Source organism: Nycticebus coucang, chromosome 5, assembly GCF_027406575.1.
Source record: "Nycticebus coucang isolate mNycCou1 chromosome 5, mNycCou1.pri, whole genome shotgun sequence".
Lineage (NCBI taxonomy): Eukaryota > Metazoa > Chordata > Mammalia > Primates > Lorisidae > Nycticebus > Nycticebus coucang.
The window spans coordinates 54,069,055-54,087,540 of NC_069784.1; the positions used below are offsets into that span (position 1 = coordinate 54,069,055).

The 18,486-nt window shown below is 44.8% G+C and overlaps 1 protein-coding gene across 4 annotated transcripts in view; it reads left to right on the plus strand.

Annotated features, from left to right (window-relative positions):
• Positions 1–17,426, plus strand: part of PRPF3 (pre-mRNA processing factor 3) — a 33,013-nt gene extending 15,587 nt beyond the window's left edge. For all 4 annotated transcript variants that reach the window (XM_053590723.1, XM_053590722.1, XM_053590725.1 and 1 more), the window contains 8 exons: positions 1,949–2,028; positions 5,376–5,519; positions 6,948–7,047; positions 7,220–7,333; positions 8,422–8,540; positions 8,824–8,907; positions 11,576–11,637; positions 17,066–17,426. In XM_053590723.1, coding sequence (XP_053446698.1) covers positions 1,949–2,028; positions 5,376–5,519; positions 6,948–7,047; positions 7,220–7,333; positions 8,422–8,540; positions 8,824–8,907; positions 11,576–11,637; positions 17,066–17,212 — 850 coding nt within the window. In that variant the 3' untranslated portion in view covers positions 17,213–17,426. The remainder of the gene's footprint in view (positions 1–1,948; positions 2,029–5,375; positions 5,520–6,947; positions 7,048–7,219; positions 7,334–8,421; positions 8,541–8,823; positions 8,908–11,575; positions 11,638–17,065) is intronic.
• Positions 17,427–18,486: the final 1,060 nt, after the last annotated feature.

An 18,486-nucleotide genomic window follows, 5' to 3' on the forward strand; every position in this document is an offset into this window, starting at 1 on the left:
GGCTGGGTCTGTGTTTGAACCCGCCACCTCCAGCATATGGGGCCAGTGCCCTACTCCTTTGAGCCATAGGTGCAGCCCTCCTTACCCTTTTTTTGTTGGCCATTCACCCAGGAATATATTGGTACTTGATACCTGTCAAGTTTGTTAGTGTAGAAAGGATTGAAAATGACTGGTGTGTGGGCAGCGCCTGTGACTCAGTCGGTAAGGCGCCGGCCCCATATACCGAGGGTGACGGGTTCAAACCCCGCCCCGGCTGAACTGCAACCAAAAAATAGCCGGGCATTGTGGCAGGCACCTGTCGTCCCAGCTACTCGGGAGGCTGAGGCAAGAGAATCGCTTAAGCCCAGGAGTTGGAGGTTGCTGTGAGCTGTGTGAGGCCACGGCACTCTACCGAGGGCCATAAAGTGAGACTCTGTCTCTACAAAAAAAAAAAGAAAATGACTGGTGTGGCCGGGCCTGGTGGCTCACGCCTGTAATCCTAGCGCTCTGGGAGTTCAAGGCAGGTGGATAGCTTGAGCTCACGAGTTCGAGACCAACCTGAGCAAAAGTGAGACCTTGTCTCTACTAAAAATAGAAAAACTGAGGGAAGAGGATTGCTTGACCCTGAGTTGGAGGTTGCGTGAGTTATGATGCCATGGCACTTAACCCAGGGCAACAGCTGGTAGTTTTTTGAGACTCAGAGGAAAAAAAATGAAAGAATGACTGGTGTGCAGTGTATTCAACCTTAATGGCACTCATTTTTCTCATTTTGAAAATTGTGTATGTGGGCTGGCGCCTGTGGCGCAGTGGGTAGGGTGCTGGCCCCATATACTGCTGGTAGAGGGTTGGAACCTGGCCCTGACCAAACGGAAACAAAAAAGTAGCCAGACATTCTTGCGGGCGCTTATGGTCCCAGCTACTTGGGAGGCTGAGGCAAGAGAATCACTAAGGCCAGGAGTTGGTGGTTGCTGTGAGCTGTGATGCCACGGCATTCTACTGAGGACGATAAAGTGAGACTGTCTCTACAAAAAAAGAAAGAAAGAAAATTATGTGTAATTTGGCTAGGCGTCCATTAACTCAGTGGTTAGGATACTGGCCACATACTCTGTGGCTGGTGGATTCAAACTCAGCTTGGGTCTACTAAACAAAAAAACATTAGCCAGCCGTTATGGCAGGCACCTGTAGTCCCAGCAACAACTAGGGTGGCTGAGGCTAGAGCATTCTACTGAGGACGATAAAGTGAGACTGTCTCTACAAAAAAAGAAAGAAAGAAAATTATGTGTAATTTGGCGAGGCGTCCATTAACTCAGTGGTTAGGATACTGGCCACATACTCTGTGGCTGGTGGATTCAAACTCAGCTTGGGTCTGCTAAACAAAAAAACATTAGCCAGCCGTTATGGCAGGCACCTGTAGTCCCAGCAACAACTAGGGTGGCTGAGGCTAGAGAATCACTTGAGCCCAAGAGTTTGAGGTTACTCTGAGCTATGATGCCATAACACTGTAAAGGCCACAAAGTGAGACTGTCTCAAAAAACAAAAAAGAGCTACCCCACAGCTCAGTGGGTAGGGTGCCAGCCGTATACACTGAGGATTGTGGGTTCGAATCTGGCCCAGGACAGCTAAAACAACAGTGACAACTGCAAGCAAAAAAATAGCCAAGCGTTGTGGTGGGCACCTGTAGTCCAGCTACTTAGGAGTCTGAGGCAAGAGAATTACTTAAACCCAAGGGTTTGAGGTGGTTGTGAGCTGTGACGTCATGGCACTTTACCCAAGACAACAGCTTGAGACTCTGCCTCAAAAAAAAAAAAAAGAAAATTATGTATAATTTAATTACATATTTTAGATATATAAAAGTTGAAAAAGGCAAGAACCCATTATGAAGAGTGGACTTTTTTATTGTGTTTCTGATACTCCTGTCTTGGAATCATCTCTACCCATATATCCTATTTTCTCTTTCCTGCAATTTTAGTACAGAGGAAAATCCCAAGAGAGAAGATTATTTTGGAATCACAAATCTTGTTGAACATCCAGCTCAGCTTAATCCTCCAGGTAATGTGTAGATTACTCAATCAAGACTCTAGAGCAGCATTATCCAACAGTTTTATGCAACACTGGATATGCTTTTTATCTGTGCTATCTAGTATCGTAGCCACTAAACGTGTGATTTTTTTTTTTTTTTTTTTGAGACAGAGTCTCAACCTGTTGCCAGGCTAGAGTGCTGTGGCATCATACCTCTTCAAACTCTTGGGATCAAGTGATCCTCCTGCCTCTGCCTCCCGGTTAGCTGGGACTACAGGTGCTCACCATAGCACTGTTTTGAGACAGTGTCACTCTGTCGTCCTGGGTTTGATTGTCATGCTCACAGCAACCTCAGACTCTTGGGCTCAAGCAGTCCTCATGCCTCAGCTTCCTGAGTAGCTGAGATTACAGACGTGTACCACCAGGCCCAGCTAATTATTTTTTTTTTTTATTTTTAGTAGAGATGGGGTCTCATTCTTGCTGAGGCTGGTCTAAAACTCCTGAGCTCATGATATCCACCTGTCTCTGCCTTCCAAAGGGGTAAGATTACAGGAGTGAGCCACCATGCCCAGCCCAATGTATGATTCAAAAGCATTTGATTACTGACTTCCACTAGTATAACCAAAGAACTGAATTTTTAATTTCATTGAATTTAAACTAATTTTGATTTTAATTTAAGTTGTACATATAGCCTAATGGCTACCGTATTGAATAGTGCAACTCTCGAACATTGAGGCCTAATCTGTCGGTGGCCTCTGTATATATTACAAGTTGGGTTTTGTCATAGTGCTTATTGTAAGGTTCATATGCCACGAACATACTCCTCCCCATTTTTGATTTTCTTTGTCTTTTTTTTTTTTTTTTTCTTTGTAGAGACAGTGTCTCACTTCATGGCCCTTGGTAGAGTGGCGTGGCATCACACAGCTCACAGCAACCTCCAACTCCTGGGCTTAAGCAATTCTCTTGCCTCAGCCTCCAGAGTAGCTGGGACTACAGGCGCCCGCCACAACGCCCGGCTATTTTTTTTTGGTTGCAGTTTGGCCGGGGCCGGGTTTGAACCCGCCACCCTCGGTATATGGGGCCGGCGCCTTACCGACTGAGCCACAGGTGTCGCCCATTTTTTTTTTTTTAAGGCAGTCTTCACTTTGTTCCCTTGGTAGAGTGCTGTGGCATCACAGCTCACAGCAACCTCCATCTCTTGGGCTTAGGCGATTCTCTTGCCTCAGCCTTCCAAGTAGCTGGGACTACAGGTGCCTGCCACAACACCCAGCTATTTTTTTGTTGTAGTTTGGGGCTGGGTTTGAACCCACACCCTTGGTATATGGGCCAGTGCCTTACTCACTGAGCCACAGGCACCACCCGTTGATCTTCTTTGTCTTTATTCTTTCTTTTTTTTTTTTTGAGATAGAGCCTCAAGCTGTCGCCCTGGGTAGAGTGCTGTGGCATCAAAGCTCACAGCAACCTCCAACTCCTGGGCTCAAGTGATTCTCCTGCCTCTGCCTCCTAAGTACCTGCGACTATGGGCGCCCGCCACAACGCCTGGCTATTTTTTGGTTGCAACCGTCATTGTTGTTTGGCAGGCCCAGGCTGGATTCGAACCTGCAAGCTTAGGTGTATATGGCTGGCACCTTAGCCGCTTGAGCCACAGGCGCCAAGCCTCTTTATTCTTTTTGTAGCAAAAGTCTTTTTTTTTTTGGCCGGGGCTGGGTTTGAACCCACCACCTCTGGCATATGGGACCGGTGCCCTACCTGCTGAGCCACAGGTGCCGCCCTGTAGCAAAAGTCTTTTGGCTTAATTAGGAGAGATAGGTTTTAGTGGTGGCTGTGTTTTTAACTACTGGAATGCCTTTGGTGAAGTCACTTTGAGTACTGGGAATTCTCTCTGATAATGACTGATACGCCTTCTTTAAGAGTTATGCAAATTATAAAAGATATTAACACTTTCCCCAGTTTTAGGATTAGCAGAGATAATAATACTCCAGTTGCTAACTGCACTTGGTAATATGTCTAATAAGTTTAGAACAGTAGATTGAGATCTTGAGATAATACAGGTTAGAATAATCACTGACCTATACTTGGCCAGATTCTACTTAGCTATCATCAGTGTGAATCAGTAGGAGAATGTGAGGGTTTTGTTTTTTGTTTGAAAACATTAAGTGAATATTTGCCATTCTCTGTGACTCAAATTATAAATTTTATCATCTATGCCAATAGTTTTCACATTGTATTCTATGTGAACATCGAGGTTTAGGAGAGAGGAGCTAAGTGGGATTCTCGATAATTCCCACCTACTTCAAATCCTTGCCCAGAGCACCTAGAGCAGTTCTAATTTCGTTTTCTAAATTTGCCACATTTCATTTGATGAAGGGGTTTAACAATTTAAAGAAAAGCAATTCGGAACACTACTTACGGAAAGTAAGAGTGCTCTTTTAAACCATAACCATAGTATCCTTATCACAATTTAAAGACATCTAAGGGTTGGTGCCTGTGGCTCAAAGGGGTGGGGTGCCGGTCCCATATGCCAGAGGTGGTGGGTTCAAACCCAGCCCCGGCCAAAAAAAAAAAAACATACACACACACACACAAAAGGACATCTAACGAGGGTGGCGCCTGTGGCTCAGTCGGTGGGGCGCCGGCCCCATATACTGAGGGTGGCGGGTTCAAACCCAGCCCTGGCTGAACTGCAACCAAAAAAAAAAAATAGCCGGGCGTTGTGGAGGGCGCCTATAGTCCCAGCTACTCGGAAGGCTGAGGCAAGAGAATCGCTTAAGCCCAGGAGTTGGAGGTTGCTGTGAGCTGTGTGATGCCATGGCACTCTACCGAGGGCCATAAAGTGAGACTCTGTCTCTACAAAAAAAAAAAAAAAGGACATCTAACAATAATCAAGCAAAAGGTTCTTTTAATGATACTAATATTCCCCTGAATCCATTTTATCTTTTCTGTTTGTTTTTTGAGACAGAGTCTCACTTTGTTGCCCTGGGTAGAGTGCCATGGCGTCATAGCTCACAGCACCCTCAGACTCTTGGGCTTAAGTGATTCTCTTGCCTCTGTCTTCTGAGTAACTGGGACTATAGGCACCTGCCACAATGCCCAGCTATTTTTTAAAGATAGGGTCTCTGTGGGTGGCGCCTGTGGCTCAAGGAGTAGGGTGCCGGTCCCATATGCCAGAGGTGGCGGGTTCAAACCCAGCCCTGGCCAAAAACCAAAAAAAAAAAAAAGATAGGGTCTCTGCACTTTCTCAGACTGGTCTCAAACCTGTGAGCTAGGATAATCCACCCACCTCGGCCTCCCAGAGTGCTATAATTACAGGCATCAGCCACCCTGCCCAGCCTCTATTTTATGTTCTTATTACTTTGGTACACTTGTTTCTGTGACAGTTGACAATGACACACCAGTTACTCTGGGGGTGTATCTTACCAAGAAGGAACAGAAGAAACTTCGAAGGCAGACAAGGAGAGAAGCACAGAAAGAACTACAAGAGAAAGTCAGGCTGGGCCTGATGCCTCCTCCAGAACCCAAAGGTACATATCTTAGTAGGCCTTGCCCGTAAAAGTTTATCTCTAATTTTAGAAGACTTTTTAACATCTCTCTACATTGTTTGGTTACTTTCTGTTTCTTTTCTTTTCTTTTTTTTTTTTTGTGACAGAGTCTCATTGGTCATCCTTGGTAGATTCTGTGGTGTCAACAGCTCAAAGCAAACTCAAGTTCTTGGGCTCAAATGAGTCTCTTGCTTCAGCCTCCCAAGTAGCTGGGACTACAGGCACCCGCCACAACACCCGGCTGTTTTTAGAAACGGGGTCTAGCTCTGGTTCAGGCTGGTCTCGAACCCGTGAGCTCAGGCAGTCCCCCCACCTCAGCCTCTCAGATTGCTAGGATTACATGTGTGAGCCACCGTGCCCGGCCTTGTTTTCTGTTTTACTGTAAAATTTCTATTGTGTTTTCTTACATTTATTGTAGAAGTCATTTAAGTCTTAATTTTTAAGCATTACTGATTTTCTTTCTTTTGAGACAGTCTCACTTTGTCACCCTTGGTAGTGTGCCGTGGCATCACAGCTCAGGAACCTTAAACTCTTGGACTTAAGCAATTCTCTTGCCTCAGCCTCCCAAGTAGCTGGGACTACAGGTGGCTGCCACAACGCCAAGCTATTTTTAGAGATGGGTTCTGGCTCTTCTTTAGGCTAGTCTGGAACCTGTGAGCTCAGCCAGTCCGCCCGCCTCAGCCTCCCAAGTGCTGAGATCACAGGCGTTAACCACTGCGCTTGGCCTTGTATTACTGATTTTCCTGGATAAATACTGGTCTTGAAATTTGTGAAAATAGTAGTTATAGTATTTGCATAGACTTATTAAGTACGTAATATTTTAATTTGTTTTTTGTTTTTGAGACAGAGTCTCACTTTGTTGCCCTTGGTAGAGTGCCCTGGTGTCATCGCTCACAGCAACCTCAAACTCTTGGGCTAAAGCGATTCTCTTGTCTCAGCCTCCTGAGTGGCCGGGACTATAGGCACCTGTCACAACACCTCGCCTTTTTTTAGAGATGGAGACTTGCATTTGCTCAGGCTGGTCTTGAACCTGTGAATTCAGGCAATCCACCTGCTTCAGGCACCCACCATAACACCCAGCTATTTTGTTGTTGTTGTTATTGTTGGTTGGCAGACCCAGGCTAGGTTCGAGCCTGCCAGCCTCAGCGTATGTGGCCAGTGCCCTAACGCCAGAGCCATGGGTGCTGAGCCCCTAAATTTTCAAATTATATAACTATATGCCAGTTCTTTAGCTTGTGTGAACTGCCAATGTTGAGTTCATTGGATGGGATTTCCAAGGTAGGAGTTATTGGAGGACGTGAGGTTTAAGCAGAGATTTGAAACAAATATGAATTGGCAGAAAAGACATAGAGGTTATCCTACATGGAGAAGTGACTTAGAGGATTAATTGCTATCCTCTCTCCACTGCAGTGAGAATTTCTAATCTGATGCGAGTATTAGGCACAGAAGCTGTTCAAGACCCCACGAAGGTAGAAGCCCATGTCAAAGCTCAAATGGCAAAAAGACAGAAGTAAGTGCCATGGGGTTGAGTGGAAACCCAGGGCAAGTACCTTTCCCAGACTTTTCTGGGGGATCCATGTTTGAAGGGAGGGGAGAGTCCTCCGTTGCTCTCTCTTTCCCTCAGCCCTGCCTCTGATCTTCAATGCCTTTCTCACTTGTGGATGTCCTTCCTGTCACGACAGAGCGCATGAAGAGGCCAACGCTGCCCGAAAACTTACAGCAGAACAGAGAAAGGTCAAGAAAATTAAAAAGCTTAAAGAAGACATTTCACAGGGGGTACACATATCTGTATATAGGTAGGTGTCCATACTGGGCCAACCTCCTTAGAAATACCAAAACATTTTTCAAGTGCTTAAGGCAGAATCATGGTTGTCTAAAAGCCTACCCAACACTGGTCCCTACTTTCTTAATGATTGTAGGGTGATTCAGGAACTAGTAAATCTATTGAAGTGGCAAGAGTTAGAGGTTTATTTTTATGATTATCCAGTTCTTTTATCACAAGTCTTCTTCATTAACTGGTATTAGTTCTGAAGAATGAATGAATAAATATACTTTTTCGGGCTGAGATGTGAACTAAGGATTGTTTGTTATTTGTGAAGTATAAAAACATCATTCTATTTCTCCAGAGAGCATTACAAATTTCTTCGCTCAATAATCATATTCTTACTCTGATGTACTGCAGTAATCCTTTCGTCCTCACCCTAAAATGTATTTTATGCAATATAAGTATTTTTCTACCTTCCTGTTGAATAATGTTTTCATGTATGATGTTTCATGAATAATGTTTCCAATGTTTCAATGTTGAGTTCATGTATATTTTCTGTTTTTCAAAGGTTCTTCTATTATCTTGTTCTTATAATAGTGGTACATTACTACAAAATTAGTGAATTCTTATTAACATTAAAGTTCTCTAACAATAGAGAAGGGCACTTATTTTAAAAGTCCCCCTCTTAGGCTCTAATCACTTAACAACCACAATGGAGGTTATTACTTCTAACAGTTTTTCTGGTATCCTAGAAAATTTTCATGCATACATAGAGACTCCTTTACATTATATGATCTAGAGGGCAAAGAATTTGTAGAACTTTGCATTGTCTAGAACAGTGAGCTTGTAAATACCTCTTCCTTTTTCTTAAATTTTGATTGCCATTTATTATAAAGTATATAGTGCTAGACTTTGAAGAAATATAAGATAGTATAAATATTCAAAATTTTTAAGCATTTGTATAGTTGTTTACCTTTTAAGCACTTATATAATTGTTTACTTCAGGGGCCCTTGTTTTTAGAAAGAAAACCGTTTTGGATTCATCTGTTTATTTGCCATTCCATTCAGGCAGCTACTGATGCTAAAATGGAAGACATAACTAAACTTTCCCTTCTCCAGAGTTCGAAATTTGAGCAACCCAGCCAAGAAGTTCAAGATTGAGGCCAATGCTGGGCAACTGTACCTGACAGGGGTGGTGGTACTGCACAAGGATGTCAACGTGGTAGTAGTGGAAGGGGGTGAGTGTGAAAAACGTGAGGGAGATTGTCCCTGGATAACCCTAGGCCTAGAGTGATTAGCATTATGGGGAGAAGGGAGAAGATGATAGTATTTTAGAGCCATACCTGGGTATAATATACTGGGCCTCTGTTCCTTTGTTTATAGGAATAGAAGGCCCTAAAATGTAGTTCCTGGGATTGCTTCAACTACCACATTAATGTCTGAGCATTAGATGAGCTCAGAGGTTCTTTCTACCCCATAATCTTCCACAGCTCTGGAAAAATTCTTCCTCTCTGTTTCTAGGCCCCAAAGCCCAGAAGAAATTTAAGCGTCTTATGCTGCATCGGATAAAGTGGGATGAACAGACATCTAACACGAAGGGAGATGGTGAATGGGGGCTAGAGGGGATTAAGTGGGAGAGCTGTGGGAAGTGGGGATGGTACATTAGTCCTTTCATCTTATTGCCTCCCTGTGACACTCTTGCTGACACTAGATAGTGTTCAGGAATTTTAGAAAGACCCATTCATTGTGTGAACTTGTTAGATGTTCATATAGTATTATATGAAAATGAATGTTAAAAGTTATTCTTCTGGGTGGCACCTGTGGCTCAGTTGGTGAGGCGCCGGCCCATATACTGAGGGTGGCGGGTTCAAACCCGGCCCCGGCTGAACTGCAACCAAAAAAAAAAAAAATAGCCGGGCGTTGTGGCGGGCACCTGTAGTCCCAGCTACTCGGGAGGCTGAGGCAAGAGAATCGCTTAAGCCCAGGAGTTGGAGGTTGCTGTGAGCTGTGTGAGGCCACGGCACTCTACCGAGGGCCATAAAGTGAGACTCTGTCTCTACCAAAAAAAAAAAAAAAAAAAAGTTATTCTTCTGCCTGTCATTTAAGGCTTTTCTACCGGCTGGTTTCCCTTTCTTTCCTGTATGTAGGTACTGGTTACATGAGTATATTTAGTTTGTTTGTTATGCACAAACTAAAGGTCTGTATTACTTTTAATGAAGAGGATTTTTTTTTGGTAGAGACAGAGTCTCACTTTACTGCCCTCGGTAGAGTGCCCTGACGTTACAGGACTCACAGCAACCTCCAGCTCTTGGGCTTCTGCAATTCTCCTGCCTCAGCTTCCCGAGCAGCTGGGACTACAGGCACCCACCACAACGCCCAGCTATTTTTTTTGTTGCAGTTCAGCCGGGGCTGGGTTTGAACCTGCCACCCTCGGTATATGGGGCCGGCGCCCTACTCACTGAGCCACAGGCACCACCTGGATTTTTGTTTTTAAGACTGAGGGTGTCAAAGGAGATTTTCAGAGCCACAAAACCTCTCTGGTTTCATCAAGAAAAGATATTGTTTAAGCCAGGTGTGGTGGCTCATGCTTATAGTCTTCACACTCTGGGAGGCCAAGTTGGGCAGATTGCCTGAGCTCATGAGTTCGACACAAACTGGAGCAAGAGTGAAACCCCTGTCTCTAAAAAGTAGCCAGGCCTTGTGGCAATTGCCTGTAGTCCCAGCTATTTGGGAGGCTAAAGCAAGAATGCTTGAGCCCAGGAATTTGAGGTTGCTGTGAGCTATGATGCCATGGCACTCCATCCAGGGAGATAAAGGGAAACTCTGTCTCAAAAAAAACAAAAAACAAAGTACAATGTACAGAGTACTACTGAATGTGTATTGCTTTCACACCATTGTAAAATCAAAAAGCTGTAAGTCAAACCGTCTTTTATTTTTTATTTTTATTTTCTTTTTGAGATAGAGTCTCACTGCGTCGCCCTTGGTAGAGTGCTGTGGCATCAGAGCTCACAGTAACCTCAAACTCTTGGGCTTAAGTTATTCTCTTGCCTCAGCCTCCTGAGCAGCTGGAACACAGGTGCCCACCCCAACACCCAGCTTTTTTTTTTTTTGATTGCTCTTGTCCTTGTTTAGCAGGCCCGGGCTGGATTCAAACCCACCACCTTTTGGCACCCTACTCACTGAGCAACAGGCTACGAGCCAAGTCAAACTATCTTAAATTGGGGATGTCTGTATTTGACAGTCTTCTGGTCACCATACTCCTCCCATCAGTGTTGATTCTTACCATCTTTAAAGACTTGAATTAGCATTTGAAACTTGTAGAGTAGGATGGTGGTGTGTATCTATGATCTCAGTTACCCTGGAGACTAAGGCAAGAATTAGCCCAAGAATTGGAGACCAGCCCAGGCAACATATTGTATCCAAAAAAAAAATAATGAAAAAAATAAAAGATAAAATCTGCAAAACCTTACTTTTCTTAACTTTACCTAAGTTTGGCCTTCCTATACTTTTTGGTCCTTGAAATACTTAAGGTATACTTTTGTGCTAATTGACTTACATCTTAGTTTTATTTGTAAACGTTCTTAAGATACTTCAATTTGGCACATCTGCCCTCTTCATTAGGCTAAAAGCTCCTTGAGAATACTCTTATCATGGCTCGGTGCCTATAGCTCAGTGAATAGGGTGCCGGCCACATATGCCAAGGCTGACAGGTTTGAGCCTGGCCCAGGCCTGCTAAACAGCAATGTCAACTACAACCAAAACATAGCCAGGCATTGTGGTGGGCGCCTATAGTCCCAGCTCCTTGGGAGACTGAGGCAAGAGAATTGCTTAAGCCCAAGAGTTTGAGGTTGCTGTGAGCTGTGACACTACGGCACTCTACCGAGGACAACACAGTGAGACTCTGTCTCCAAAAAAAAAAAAAAAAAAGAATGTTACGTTGACATCGAAAACCTAGCTACCAAAGTTTCTAGGACAAATTTTTATTATTAACTGCTTGTGTTTTTTAGCCTTATTCCCAATATGTGACACAGCTTTTAACACATAGCAGGTGCTTAGTAAATGTTTATTAAATTAATACACCTGTATACTTGTAGCCTCCTGTCTAATTTGGTCAAAATATAGAGTAACTGATAATAAAATATTTGATTCCAGCGCATGGGAAAGGGTGCCAATATTTCAGAGAATCTTAGTAGACTTGAATAATGTTAAGAAGCCAGATCTGTGGTCTCTCATCTAAATTTAGAGCAAGATTTAGCTATATTGTCTCTTCCAGATGATGAGGAATCTGATGAGGAAGCTGTGAAGAAAACGAACAAATGTGTACTAGTCTGGGAGGTAGGTGATCCTTTGTAAAACCCTGAAACAGCCAATTCCTGATTGTTTGTACTATCAAGTAGAGCGATGGAATGGTAAAAACTAAACAGTGAGCTGGGCTTGGTGGCTCATGCCTGTAATCCTAGTATTCTGTGAGGCAGAAGTGGGAAGATTGTTTTTGGCCAGGAGTTCAAAACCATCCTGAGCAAAAGTGAGACCTATCTCTACAAAAAATTTACAAATTACCTGGGCATAGTGGTGTTCACTTATAATCTGAGCTACTAGGGAGGCTAAGCCAGGAGGATTGCTTGAGCCCAGGAGTTTGAGGTTGCATTGAGCTGTGATGATGCCACTGTACTCTCGAGACAACAGGGAGAACAAGTAATAATATCTGCATTTTATAGTTAAGGCAGTAGAATTTGATAGTAAGTGTCTGGCCCAGATTGCTCAGTGTTATAACCTACATTGCTCAGCCTCCTAACTTTATATTCTTTTTTTTTTTTTTTTTTTCTTTTGAGACAGAGCCTCAAGCTGTCACCCTAGGTAGAGTGCTGTCACATCACAGCTCACAGCAACCTCCAACTCCTGGGCTCAAGCGATTCTCCTGCCTCTGCCTCCCAAGTAGCTGGGACCACAGGCACCTGGCACAACGCCCAACTATTTTTTGATTGCAGCCGTCATTGTTTGGCGGGCCCGGGCTGGATTCTAATCTGCCAGCTCAGGTGTATGTGGCTGGCGCCTTAGCCCTAAGCCCTCACTATATTTTAATTCTACTTTCTTCACTGTATCCAAAGAAAAATCTCACAATTCGTTCCCCTCTTTCCAAGTCTCATATTCATGTCTATGAAATATACATTTCCCAAGATGGCATGTAATAAATACTCATCAATATAACTAAAATATACTCAGGAGCAGCACCCGTAGCTCAGTGGGTAGGCCGACGGCCACATACACCAAGGCAGGCAGGTTCGAACCCACCAGGGCCTGTGAAACAACAATGACAATTGCAAAAACAACAAAAAAAATAGCTGGGCAAGGGCGGCGCCTGTGGCTCAGCCAGTAAGGCGCTGGCCCCATGTACCGAGGGTGGCGGGTTCAAACCCGGCCCCGGCCAAACTGCAACCAAAAAAAATAGCCGGGCATTGTGGCGGGCGCCTGTAGTCCCAGCTACTTGGGAGGCTGAGGCAAGAGAATCGCTTAAGCCCAGGAGTTGGAGGTTGCTGTGAGCTGTGTGAGGCCACGGCACTCTACCGAGGGCCATAAAGTGAGACTCTGTCTCTACAAAAAAAAAAAAAAAAAAAATAGCTGGGCATTGTGGCAGGTGCCTAAACTTCCAGGAGGCTGAGACAAGAGACTTGCTTAAGCCCAAGAGTTAGAGGTTTCCTGTGAGCTGTGACACCAGGGCACTCTACCAAAGGTTACAAAGTAAGACTGTCTCAAAAACAAAACAATAATAAATAAATAAATAAATGAAATATAATCAGGAAAAATTTGCTGCCAATCATTTAAAAATGGATTTCAAAAACAAAGATGATGCTTGGCGCCTGTAGCTCAAGCGGCTAGGACACCAGCCACATACACCCGAGCTGGTGGGTTCGAATCCAGTCTGGGCCCACCAAACAATGACAACTACAACCAAAAAAATGGCTGGGTGCTGTGGCGGGTGTCTGTAGTCCTAGCTACCTGGGAGCCTAAGGCAAGAGAATCGGTTAAGCCCAAGAGTTTGAGGTTGCTGTGTGCTGTGATGCCATCGCAATATACCCAGTGCAACAGCTTGAGGCTCTGTCTCAATAAAAAAAAAAAGATGAGGGCAGCGCCTGTGGTTCAGTGGGTAGGGCGCTGACCCCATATACCAAGGGTGGTGGGTTTGAACCCGACCCTGGCTAAACTGCAATAAAAAATAGCCGGGCATTGTGGCGGGCTCTTCTAGTCCCAGCTACTCAAGAGGCTAAAGCAAGAGAATCGCCTAAGCCCAGGAGTTGAAGGTTGCTGTGAGCTGTGACTCCATGGCACTCTACCAAGGCTCACAAAACTCTGTCTCAAAAAAAAAAGATGAGGCTGAAGTGTGGTGGCTTATGCCCTTAATCCTAGCGCTCTGGGAGTCTGACGCAAGTGGATAGCTTGAGCTCACCAGTTCAAGACCAGCCTGGGCAAAAAGTGAGACCTTATATGTTAGGGTCTTATATGTAGGGTTTCTCAAAAAATAGAAAAAAAACTGAGGTAAGAGAATCACTTGAGCCCAAGAGTTTGAGGCTGCTGCGAGCTATGACGTCATGGCACTCTACCTTGGGCGACAGCTTGAGGCCCTGTCTCAAAAAAAAAAAAAAAAAGAGGGCGGTGCCTGTGGCTCAGCGAGTAGGGCGCCGGCCCCACATGCCGAGGGTGGCGGGTTCAAACCCAGCCCCGGTCAAACTGCAACAACAACAAAAAAACAGCCGGGCGTTGTGGCGGGCGCCTGTAGTCCCAGCTACTAGGGAGGCTGAAGCAAGAGAATCGCGGAAGCCCAGGAGTTAGAGGTTGCTGTGAGCCGTGTGACGCCACGGCACTCTACCCGAGGGCGGTACAGTGAGACTCTGTCTCTACAAAAAAAAAAAAAAAAAAGATTAATTACTTAAGGGATTATTCACTGTCTTTGTTTTTTTGTTTTGTTTTTGAAACAGGGTCTTACTCTGTTCCCCATCTCGAGTGCAGTGGCATCATCAAACCTCACCTCAACCTCGAAACTCCTGGGCAAAAGGATGGATGCTTCAGCCTCCTGTATAGATAGGACTGCAGGCGCCCACCACAATGCCCTGCTATTTTTAGCCTGGCCTGGGCCTGCTAAACAACAATGATAACTGCAACCCTCCCCCCCAAAAAAAAAAAAAAACTGCTGGGCCAAGCACTGTGGCGGGTACCTGAGATCCCAGCTACTTTGGAAGATGAAGCAAGAGAATCACTTGAGCCCAAGAGTTTGAGGTTGCTGTGAGCTGTGAGACCATAGCACTCTACCCAGGGGCAGCATAATAAAACTCTGTCTCCAAAAAAAAAAAAGTGGTACATTAACTGGGTACAGTGGCTCATGGCCGTAATCCTAGCACTCTGGGAGGCCAAGGTGGGTGGATTGCTTAAGGTCAGGAGTTTGAGACTGGCCTGAGCAAGAGTGAGACCTTTACTAAAAGTAGAAAAACAAGGCACACATCATTGTGGGTGCCTGTAGTTTCAGCTACTCAGGAGGCTTGAGACAAGAGGAACACTTTAGCCCCAAGTTTGAGATTTGCTGTGGTGACCCCATGGCACTCTACCCAGGACAATAAGAGTGAGACTGACTGTCTCAAAAAAAAAAAAGGCCAGGCACAGAGTCTCGAACCTGTAATTTCATCACTCTGGGAGGTGGAGGTGGGTGGATTGCCTGACCTCACAGGTTCAAGATCAGCCTGAGTAAGAGCGAGACCTCATCTCTAAAAATAGCTGGGCATTGGGTCTGGCACCCGTAGTCCCAGCTACTCGGGAGGCTGAGGCAAGAGAATTGCTTGAGCCCAAGAGTTTGAGGTTGCTGTGAGCTATGATGCTATGGCACTCTACCGAAGGCAACATAGTGGGACTCTGTCTCAAAAAGAAAGAGGGTGGGGGGACAGCGCCTCTGGCTCAAAGGAGTAGGGTGCTGGCCCCATATACCAGAGGAGGCCCCATCCCAACACTGAAAAGAAAAAATTATAGAAGGGCACTTACTGAAAAAGTACTCTTCATATTCTCTGATCTCTTAAGACCATTCTGTATAGGTAATTACTGTTGTTTTTCATGTGTTCTTCCATCTTATCTCACATTCTGCAATTTATACATACAGATTGGATAATAATAACTATAATATCTCTCTGTTTCATAAGTCCCCGCTTGGCATATTTAATATCCCAGCCCCCTCTTCAAATTTTCTTCTGTTCATCTCTGAGAGTTTTTCCAGGAATTATCTCTAAGATTCAGAAAAAGGCCAAATTCTGCTCCAGCCTCCTTTTTGGTTGTTTTTGTTTGTTTGTTTGATTGGTTTTTCTTTTTGGTTGTTTGTTTTTTTATTTTTTTTTTTTTTGTGGAGACAGCCTCACTCCATGTCTTGGATTCAAGCAATCCACTTGCCTCAGCCCCCTGAATAGCTGGGGCCACAGGTGCCTACCACAATGCAGTGCTTCCAGCTTACTTTCTTTTCTTTTCTTTCTTTCTTTTTTTTTTTTTTTTTTTTTTGTAGAGACAGTCTTACTTTGTTGCCCTCGGTAGAGTGCCGTGGCAACACACAGCTCACAGCAACCTCCAACTCCTGGGCTTAGGTGATTCTCCTGCCTCAGCATCCCGAGTAGCTGGGAATACAGGTGCCCGCCACAACGCCCTGCTATTTTTTTGTTGCAATTTGGCCATGGCCAGGTTTGAACTCACTACCCTCGGTATATGGGGGCTGGCGCCTACCCACTGAGCCACAGGTGCCGCCCCCAGCTTTCTTTTTAAGCCTGCTCTCTGAAAGCCTCTAGAGGTGGTACTCTGACTGGCTTTGCTGCTGGTGCGCTTGCCAAGAATGCTGTTCCACCTTCTAATGGGTCTTTTTCTGTTGTAGTTCTTTGCAAGTGGCCTCCCAGTTCTCCCCTACTACCACAATTGTTCTTTGTCTCTGGGCCCCAAAACCTCCTGCTTGTATACAGGGTTTCTCTAAGTCTTGTAAAAAGAGTTCTTTTAGCCTCTGATTGTATAACTCCTTTCTCCTTAAAAGCCCAAATTTAATCCTTATGGACTGGTGGGACACAAGTTCATCTCATATCACCCCACTCCATAGTCCTGACTTGCTGTTAAAAGCACAGAATTCCAGGCGGCGCCTGTGGCTCAGTGAGTAGGGCGCCGGCCCCATATACCGAGGGTGGCGGGTTCAAACCCAACCCCGGCCAAACTGCAACAACAAAAAAAATAGCCGGGCGTTGTGGCGGGCGCCTGTAGTCCCAGCTACTCGGGAGGTTGAGGCAAGAGAATCACGTAAGCCCAAGAGCTGGAGGTTGCTGTGAGCCGTGTGACGCCACGGCACTCTACCGAGGGCAGTAAAGTGAGACTCTGTCTCTACAAAAAAAAAAAAAAAGCACAGAATTCCTCATTCTCACTCCATCTATAAACTAAAATTCTTATGCAGATGAAATGATGAAAACTGGAGGTTACAATTGCTTTTATCATAAAATCACTTTCAGCTAGGCACCTTCCTACACAAATAGTTAGGTTTTATATCTGAGTTAAATAAGAAATTATATTTTATGTAGCCGGGCGTTGTGGCGGGCGCCTGTAGTCCCAGCTACTCAGGAGGCTGAGGCAAGAGAATCGTTTAAGCCCAGGAGTTGGAGGTTGCTGTGAGCTGTGTGATGCCACGGCACTCTACTGAGGGCCATAAAGTGAGACTCTGTCTCTACAAAAAAAAAAAAAAAATTATATTTTATCTCTTTCCCAGGGTACAGCCAAAGACCGGAGCTTTGGAGAGATGAAGTTCAAACAGTGCCCTACAGAGAACATGGCTCGTGAGCATTTCAAAAAGCATGGGGCTGAACACTACTGGGACCTTGCACTGAGTGAATCTGTGTTAGAGTCCACTGATTGAGACTACTGCAAGCCCTTCCTCTCCCTCCTTGTCTTTGTCTCTTCAGTCCTCTCCCTTATTCTACTTCCCAGCCCACCCCAATTGTGTGTGTGATCTCAGAACTATGCCAAGCAGACACTGGGACAAAGGGAGAATACCCTACTCCCTTCCCCAATCAGCCTGGTGTTTCCCTTTATCCCCTTTATGTGCATATGATTAAAGAGTTATTTTTAAACATGGTGTGATATTTTTCACACACTTGTAGGTATTAGAACTTGGCGCTTCAAGTGATCTTTTTTGCAGACTCCTAGCAGTTGCTATGGAGAAAACAATTTTTTTTTTTTTTTTGACAGAGTCTCACTATGTCACCCTCAGTAGAGTGCTGTGGTGTCACAGCTCACAGCATCCTCAGACTCATGGGCTCAAGAGAATCTTTTGCCTCAGCTTCCCAAGAAACTGGGACTACAGGTTCCTGCCACAATGCCCGGCTATTTTTTTTTTTTTTTTTTGGTTGCAGTTGCCATTGGTTAGCTGGTCCGGGCCAGATTCACACCACCAGCCTTGGTGTATGTGGCTGGCGCTGTAACCCTGTGCTATGAGTGCCAAGCATAGAAAACAACTTTTGTCATTGATATTTATATATATAAATGGATGGATGGATAAATGGAAATTAAAGTCTAATGGAGGTTCAGTGCCCATAGCACGGTGGTTATGGTGCCAACCACATACACTGAGGCTAGTGGGTCTGAACCTGGCCTGGGTCAGCTAAATAATAATGACAAATGCAAAAAAAAAAAAAAAAAAAAAATGCCGGGTATTGTGTCAGGCACCTATAGTCCCAGCTACTTGGTAGGTCGAGGCAAGCAAATCGCTTAAGCCCAAGAGTTTGAGGTTACTGTGAGCTGTGACACCATGGCACTGTACCAGGGTGACATAGACTCTGATCTCATCCTGGAGTAAGAGTGATAAACACTATTTTCCTGGAGCAAAATAAAGCAAGTGGTGTTAATTAGGTAAGAGAGAGGGAACAGATGTCCCTCCATTAACCTTTAAAATAATAGACTCACGACAGATTAGTTTAGGTCTTGTCTAAGTACGCTTTCCAGGACATCAGTTGCCTTAATGGATGTATTATGTTGGAATGTATTGGGGATAAAGTGGACACAGAGTTCAAGGAGGATATTATAGGTCAACTATAAAGTGGAATAAGTTTAAGAATTTAGCTCACGGGCGGCGCCTGCGGCTCAAGGAGTAGGGCACCGGTCCCATATGCCGGAGGTGGCGGGTTCAAACCC